The 7,713-nt window shown below is 60.2% G+C and overlaps 1 protein-coding gene across 2 annotated transcripts in view; it reads right to left on the bottom strand.

Moving 5' to 3' along the window:
• Positions 1 to 373: 373 nt before the first annotated feature.
• Positions 374 to 7,713, bottom strand: part of HM13 (histocompatibility minor 13) — a 31,569-nt gene continuing 24,229 nt past the window's right edge. Inside the window, exons 10-13 of one of the 2 annotated variants that reach the window (XM_004697902.3) lie at positions 7,140 to 7,242; positions 3,304 to 3,389; positions 1,532 to 1,735; positions 685 to 770 (exon numbers count right to left, since the gene is read on the bottom strand). In XM_004697902.3, coding sequence (XP_004697959.1) covers positions 1,585 to 1,735; positions 3,304 to 3,389; positions 7,140 to 7,242 — 340 coding nt within the window. In that variant the 3' untranslated portion in view covers positions 685 to 770; positions 1,532 to 1,584. Of the gene's footprint in view, positions 771 to 1,531; positions 1,736 to 3,303; positions 3,390 to 7,139; positions 7,243 to 7,713 lie in introns of both variants that reach the window. The other variant, XM_045295430.1, reaches the window with a different exon arrangement.

A 7,713-nucleotide genomic window follows, 5' to 3' on the forward strand; every position in this document is an offset into this window, starting at 1 on the left:
CTGAACTCTTCCCTGGGCCTACGGCCCACCCACTTCTCTGGCTTGACTGCTACTGACTGGCTCCTTGCTGAGTCCGGTCAGCAGGCCAGGGTGACGTCTGCCCAACATGCCACTGTCTCCACATAGTGGAAACCTAACTTTGTGGAGAGAAGCAGTCTCGTGGGCACCCCCTGCTGGCCCAAGGGCGTGTCTGAGGCTTTGAGCAGGCAAGCTGGCCAGAGGTGGGCAATCCAGGAGAAATGGGTCCGGCGGTCTGGTTGGCTCCCGTGCCCACCGCCACTGGAAGGGGATTGCGGAAAAGGTTCTGGGTGGGAAGGTGAGAGCTGGCAAGATGTTGCGGGGTTCAGCGGAGTCGCCTCCAGGAGCGCAGCACTGCCCCAGCAACCAGAGTTTTATTGTCAGGCAGTCAGTCCACATACAAAAATCAAAAAAGCCGACCCACCTTCCCCTCCCTGCCGCACCTGCCGCCCCTGCCGCCCAGGGCCGGGGTGGGGTGGGGTGTGGTGCGAAGGGCTTGCTTGGTCGGCAGGAGATGGGGAGGGGCAGAGGAGGGCCTGAGAGCGAAACAGGGGCCCTTCCCCTGTCCTGGGTGGCCCTGGCCCCTGCGCCTTCCGTGCTGCACGCAGGTGTCCCCATCGCCCGCTGTTGGTCCTTGCGGGCAGGCCCCAGCGGCGGCGGTTCAATTCTCCTTCTTCTCTGTCTCCTTGACCGTCTCTGCGCATTTGGATTCTGTCCCTGCTGCTGGATCCTTGGCATTCGACTCCTCATAGCTGGTTGAAAGACAGGATAAAGACTGGCCGCTTAAAGGAGGGGCAAACAGAAGCTGCGTCTGCTTCCGTCCCCGGAAGAACACCAGTCCAGCGGGCCCCGCCCCCACCGGCTCGGCCCCGCCCCCCACGCACGCGCCAATGACAGGCAAGCCGGCTTCCCAGGTGCCCAGTAGTGTCAAGAGGCATTATGGGCAGCGGCAAGTGAAGGAGAGGTTGGGCCCAAATGTGTGCTGCCCAACTTTCTGCTTCTGGAACCTTCTGCCAGGGGGTAGCGAGGGGCTGCCACCTAGGGTCAGTGGCAGGACCATCCGGCTCAGCCCTGGGGGCAGTGGCAATGCTCGTTGGCACATGGCGAGGCGCCACTGTAGATGGCAGTCCCCTGGCTTAGCTCTGACTTACGGGCAACAGAAGTGCTGCCAAGGGCAACATATTTCCTCATCCGCTCGACCCTAGGAGGCAGGAATGTGCCCACTTTGATGAAGAAAGAGAAGCTCAGAAAGAGGAAGGTGACTTGTCCAAGGTGGCATGTGTGTGTGTGTGTGTGTATACACAGCGAGCAGTAACTAGTATTATCCAGTAAGAGCCCTCCACATCTCCTTCCAGTGAGCCCAGACCATTGAGCAGGCCGACTCCTGGGTTGCTCTGCCTTCGGCCCCATGGCTAGGTACAGGGGCTGAGGAGCTGTCTCCCAAGTCCCTACCCACTCCCCCAACCCCCCCTGCTCCCTACCCTGCACACTGAGGCTGGAGGATCTGCCCTACCTTGGGCCCTGGGGCAGGTGGGGGGAAGCGGGCAGGTGGGTACCCGCTGGGTATTACATGGCGCTGGGATTCTGTGGGCGCCGGCGGTGAGGGCCAGCTAGCTTCTGCTGCATGGAGTCGGCCAGGCTGGCTGGGGAGCCCGAGACTGTGGGGAAGTGGGTGAGCCTCGGGGTGTGAGGCAAGATTTCCGCCGAGGACTCGTAGCTGTGTGAGAGACAGAGACAGACAGACAGAAGGGAAGGCCTGAGGAGGAGAGAGGGCAAGGTCTCCTTTCTCAGGTGCCTGCTGTGAGCTCTCTGGACTTTGTGGGGAGAACAAGAGAGACATCTACACAGGCTCCATAGAGGGCTGGCCCTTGGGGGGGGGTGTCCTGAAGTGTCGCTAAGACACAGCACCCTGTGAGGGGGCCACCTTCCCATTCTCTGGGCGCTGTGTGACCTGTGGGTATACAGACACACCTGGAAGGGAGGCTGTCCTCTCCAGCCTAGCTACCGTGGCCACGTGATAGCGTGGCCTCTTTTAAAGGGAGAGCAGCACAGAAGGAGAAGCATGAACCAAAGGACGAGGTCGAGAGAAGACCCAAAGGGGAGACCTGGGCTTGAGGTGCAAGCAGGTGGGGCCAGGCCCTCAGGTGGGCAGGAAGCACAGTGGGGAAGGAGCACTCTGTCGGGGGTGGGAGCGAGGACGGGAACGGCTGTAAAACACATGCTCTGATGAGGACCCAACAGAACTGGGTGGTCACGCCCAGGGAGCCTCGGGTGGGCTGAGACTTGAAGTGAACAAGGGGCCAAGTGCAGGGGGAATCTGCCCCTTCAAAGCCCCTCAGGCCTGCCCCCAAGTTCACCCCTCCCGATGTGCCTCCAAGGCACCAGACCTCTGCCAGGCCAGGACATGTGGCAGGGAGACAGGCGGGCAGGGAGCCTGGGGCTTCTAGGCAGGGCAGGGAGGACAAAGGCAGGGACGGGGGAGGGTGAGTCATGGGATCCCCCCCGCAGGCACACAGGTGTGCAGAAGCCCTGGTGTGTTAAGGACAGCGTGGAGGCCAGGCAGGTGGGGCGGGGGGCGGGAGAGGGGAAGGCCCCTGAGTGGGCAGCGCTAGTCACAGTTGGCAGCTATTTCTGGGTCCCTGGCAGGCGGGGTTGGTGGTGCTGGGGAGCAGACACCTGTCGGGTCACGCAACCTTGGGGTATGGGTGAGGTTGTGCGTGGGGTGTGGCAGGTGTGGCTCTGGCCCTGGGGCAGGAGCCTGATGCTTGCTACAGGGGCTAGCTGGGGGTCACAGCCACCAGGACAGGCTCTTGTGCAGCCAACTAGGGAAATAGTCTCTGCATGGGGGCTGGGGGGGAGGTATGGGCTGCCTGGGGCCCTGGACTGACCTTGGACTTTTCACACCAGGCGCCTCCACCTGCCGGACTCATTACTCACACAGGAGAGGCAGCGGTGAAGGGGAGGGGCGCCCCGGAAGCCACACTGCGGCAGGCTGTCTCCACCAGCTACCCCTTCTCAAGACCCAGTTGGCATCTGGGTGTGAGGGCCACCCAGAGAGCCCTGAGGCCTTACCCTCCCCCTGGCTCCTGGCCCAGGGAAAGGTTCTCACTGGTGCCCACAGGCTAGGCACCCACGGACTGGCAGAAAGGGCGAGGGGTGGGGCGGGTGTCGGGAATGATGTTCTCCTGGAGACGTGTACAAACACCCCTGGCAGTCTCCACTAGCTGCCCAAAGGTGCACCTGCGCCCTGTCAAATAAATGGCTGCCAGCCCTCTACCCCCTTACCTGAACATCTCCGTCACTTCCCCCTTGACCAGTGCGACTAGGACCGGAAAGCCGATGCAGGCAGGGACCAGGTACAGGAGGGCGGGCTGTGGAGGGCAGGCAGGTCAGGAGCTGAGCGGGGCCTCACCCCACGGCTCCAACCCTCTCCTGACACAGCAGCCATTCCACCGGTGGCTGGGCCTCACCCCAAGGCTCCTGATCCCCACAAGGGCTGTTCCCACCAGGAGGGGCCTCACAGCCCCCAAAGAACTACAGGCATGTGGGCTTTCAGGGAGCCCTGATTTCCAGGGGGTGTGGCTGGAAGCATTTGGGTCACTTGGGACAATGGGCACATGCCACCTCTGCCCGCTCGAGCCCCTGCTTCCCTGGCCTGGAGTGCTGGCAGCACGCTTTTAACCACCGCTCCAGGAGATGCTTGCTCTGGGGTAAGCCTGCCACCCTGCCCCAGTGACAACACAGGATCTGCAGAGATTGTCTGCTGTGGCCTGCATTTCGGCCCGCCAACTGGTCACTCGGCTCAGCTGGGCCGGCCCCAGGGTTGAGCCGGAACCTCCTTGGGCAGCTGGTGGCGCCAAAGGACAGCCACGCTAACAGCTCCTGTTTGTGGAGACAGGCTGTGCTGGGCCCTGGTTGCATTCAGTGTCCACGTCCTCCGCCCAACTCAAGGGCAGGCGGCCACTGAGGGGCTCCAGGGGTCAGCGGGAGCGGCTCTCTGTTAAAAGGGAGTGCCCTGTTATCAGAGGAACAGAGGCTGTAGTCTTCTCTCAGGGCCCCAAGTGATCTTCCCAAAGAAAGTGCTGCAAAGCCTGGGGTGCACAGCTGGGAGCCTGACTCAGGGCTGCAGGGCTTGTGTCAGTCCTACTGTGTGATCATGGCCCAGCAGCCTCCTCCACTGGGCTTGATTTTTCATGATCATTTCTAAGGGCCTTTCTGGGGGGCTGCTGGTCTGCCTGGCTTGGCAGAGTATCTATTTCTGGTAAAAATACAGACAAGAAAACACACATGAATGCAGTAGCTCCTGTCTGTCCTAATCAGCGACTCTGGAAACATTCTCCGGGTCCTGGGTCCTGCCACCTTCCTGAATAATCCATCACCACCATTCTTATCACAAGCTGTCTCTCGGCCCTTTTGAGATGCTGCTGTGGACTTGATTACATGTAATTCTTAGAAGGAGTATAATGCTTGAAGCATTCTATTTACCCGAAACCATTAATTGCTTCAGCAGACAGCTCTGCTTTAAGGTCTAAAGGGGAAGGTGGGGGGTGGGGGGTATGGGGAGTAGATCCATCTGGCCTCAGGGGCCCCAGATGTTCCAGAGTCCATAAAACCAAACCAACCCCAAACCACACTCACTGCCATCTAGTGGATGCTGATTCAAAGTGACCCCGTAGGGCGGGGCAGCGCTGCCCCAGGCGTTTCTGAGCCCGTCCCTCTGAGGGGAGTACAAAACCCTGCCTTTCTCTCGAGGAGCGGCTGATCCTGTGGCTAGCAGCCCAACGTGTCACCACGATGCTACCAGGGCTTCATAAAAGGGGCAGATTCTGAGAGTGGCAACAAGCGTGAAAGGTGTTGGCTGGTGTTGGGCTGTCTGTGTCTTGGAGCAGTCTCCATCCAGCCCCTTGCCTGTAAGCGTCTGCAGGGCAATGCAGTGCATGGTGGGGGCTGGGGGAGGTCAGGCTGCTGCTGAGAAGGCGCACTGGCCTGGGACTGGGTCCAGCTTGACTTGCTGTGGCTCAGGGACGCCTTTTTCTCCATGGGCCTAGGCTTCCCCAGGCAGAGATCAGCTCTTGGGCTTCCACTTGGTCTAAGGAGCCTCCGAGTCCAGCCCAGGCTGAAGGCAAGTCCGCCACCTGCTGGCCGCCAAGGGAATAGCTCTAGGCTTATTCAAAACTCCAAACTTTACTGCCATTGAGTTGATTCTGACGCATAGGGACCCTTATAGGGCAGGGCAGAACTGCTCCTGTGGGTTTCCAAGACTGTAATTCTTTACAGGTCTGGTGGAGCAGCTGGTGGTTTTGAACCGATGACCTTGCGGTTAGCAGTCCAATGTGTAACCACTATGCCACCAGGGCTTGCTCAGAGGTGCAGGAGGGAACTCCAGTGGGCTCTCGGTCAGTCCTACGCAGGCCAACCCCTCTGCAACGCCCAGGGCAATTGCTGGTCATCTTCTGCATGTCCTGCCCCTGAGATGGGCACAGACATTCACTGAGCCCATTTGGAACAGAGGTGACACCCCATTTGCTGACTGGGGGAGAGGGGGCGGCCCAGTTACTAAATCTCTTCTGACCAAAAGCAGAGTACAGAAGGGCCCCTGGTGGTCTGGTGGGATAAGTTGGGCTCCAGGGGGTAGGGGGAAGGCTGGGTAGTCAGCTCCCGTAGACGTCAGCCCAAGACACCCCGCGGGGCTGCGGGGAGTGGAAAACTGATGTGATGCCACCTACGGCGCACCTCAGCAGCCTGGACGGTCTCCAGGGCTGTCCGCCTTTCATGGGAGCAGAGCACTTGCCTCTCTCCTGGGGCAGCTGCTGGGATCCTCACACAAGAGCCGTGTGCCCCCTCTACCCTGCGGGGCAGTGAGCACCCAGTCAGCCAGCCAGCCACCAAGGGCTCCTGTGGTCAGTTCAGAGGCTGCCCCTCCCCTGTGGTGGTTGGGGAGGGGGACTAACAGCCCCCTAACAATCATTTCAGCTACTACTGACGTGATCGACATCAACTCACTCTACCACCAGTTGCTTCTGGGAGAAAGGGGGGCGGCGTTCTCCGCCTGTACAGAGTTACGGTCTTGGAATTGGCTTGATGGCAGCCACTTTGGTTTAATGACAATGTGCCTCCGTCCGTCCCGTGCTGTGGATCACACAGCTCTGCCCCAGCGGAGTCTGAACATGCCCCAGGCTGAGCCTCCAGGCCACACCACCGCCCCCCTGGACCAGGGCGAGGGCTGGCACCAGTTTGAATCCTAGCCCCACCAAGCGCTTGCCCCAGGGCATCCGAGCTCTGCCTGTTACATGGAGCAGGTAGGAAGCACTGGATGGAGGCGGGGGTGCTGGGGAGCGGCCCAACGGCATTAAACGCTGGCTGGGACCGCATGTGCACCAAAGATCGGATGATTTCACTGGCTGATGAGGGGCAATGGACCATCAGGCCTTTCTTTCTAGCCTAGCTTAGTCTGGAAGCCCCACCGAAACCGTGGGCTACCAGCACCTTGAAGCCCCCATTGACAGATAGGTGGTGGCTCGGGGAGAGGTACACACTGGCGGGGAACTCACTCAGACCTCCAGCATGGATGAGGAGACCCCACCCTGGCCCCCTAACTCAAAGCAGCTCTTATTTCCACCAGTGATTCTGTACTCTGGCTCCCTGTCCCCTCCTCGCCTTCCCCTCTCTTGGACATGCCGATGGCTCCCAGGCCACCATCCCTCCGCCATCCACTCTAGTCTGCAGCTGCTCAGCGCCCACCATGGTCAGTGAACCCATGACTCATTCAGGGGGATATTAGGCCCTGGACAGAAACCTTTCACGGCCCCCGACTTTGCTGCCTGCCCACACAATGCAGGTTGAGAAGCCAGTCTGTAGGGCTGGCAGCTCGGGTGGCCCAGGGACACACTGGCCAAAAATCTGCAGATGATGATCGGGCCAAGTTTTTGTCTTCCTGCTGAAAAGGACAGGCAGGCTGGTACTGTGCCACGAATGTGGATGTGTGGCCTCTTGCAGGAAAGAGGGAAGCACACAGGCATGCTCGGACCCTGCGGAACAGACGCTTGCCCCCCTGACTGCTGGCACATGGGACAAATATACCAGGTGAGTCCCGGTGAAACCTGGAGTCTGATCCTGCTCACCTGGGCATGCTTGAAGATGTGCATGATGAAGATGGTGAGACCCAGGCCGAAGACATAGGCCGCGAAGCTGGTGTAGAAGTAGGTGTAGGTGTTCTTCTTCAGGCTGCGGGGGAGGGACGTGTGAGAGGCAGGGGCCAGGGAAGCATCACCCTGCTGTGGCGGGTGCTCAGGATGCGTGCGGTGACTGAGCGCCCTGGGCTGGGAGCCCAACCTGGGTGTGCCTTCCGGACCTGTCCCGAGCGATGTGGCTGTGGGCAAGCCCTGCTCCTCGCTGCCTCAGTTTATCTAACTGCAAAGTAGGAAAACCCTGAGTCCGGCTTCTGGTGGGGATGGGGTGGGGTGGGGCTGAAGAGATCAAATGGGACAGTGGCCCTCAGATTTTGGCCAGCATCAAAATTACCTGGACGCTTCAAGATTCTGATCTGACAGGTCTGGGGCAAGGGCCACGACAGTGCTGGCGGTGGGGACTACACGGATTCGGGCTGGGGGTGAATCTAACGGGTTCATCCGAGACCAGCTTCAGCGTAGAAGAACCCCAGGCACTCGGCCTTTCAGAACACCGACTCCACGATGC

Source organism: Echinops telfairi, unplaced genomic scaffold (genome assembly GCF_000313985.2).
Source record: "Echinops telfairi isolate 266 unplaced genomic scaffold, ASM31398v2 ScPeMD7_5592;HRSCAF=6446, whole genome shotgun sequence".
Taxonomy (NCBI): domain Eukaryota; kingdom Metazoa; phylum Chordata; class Mammalia; order Afrosoricida; family Tenrecidae; genus Echinops; species Echinops telfairi.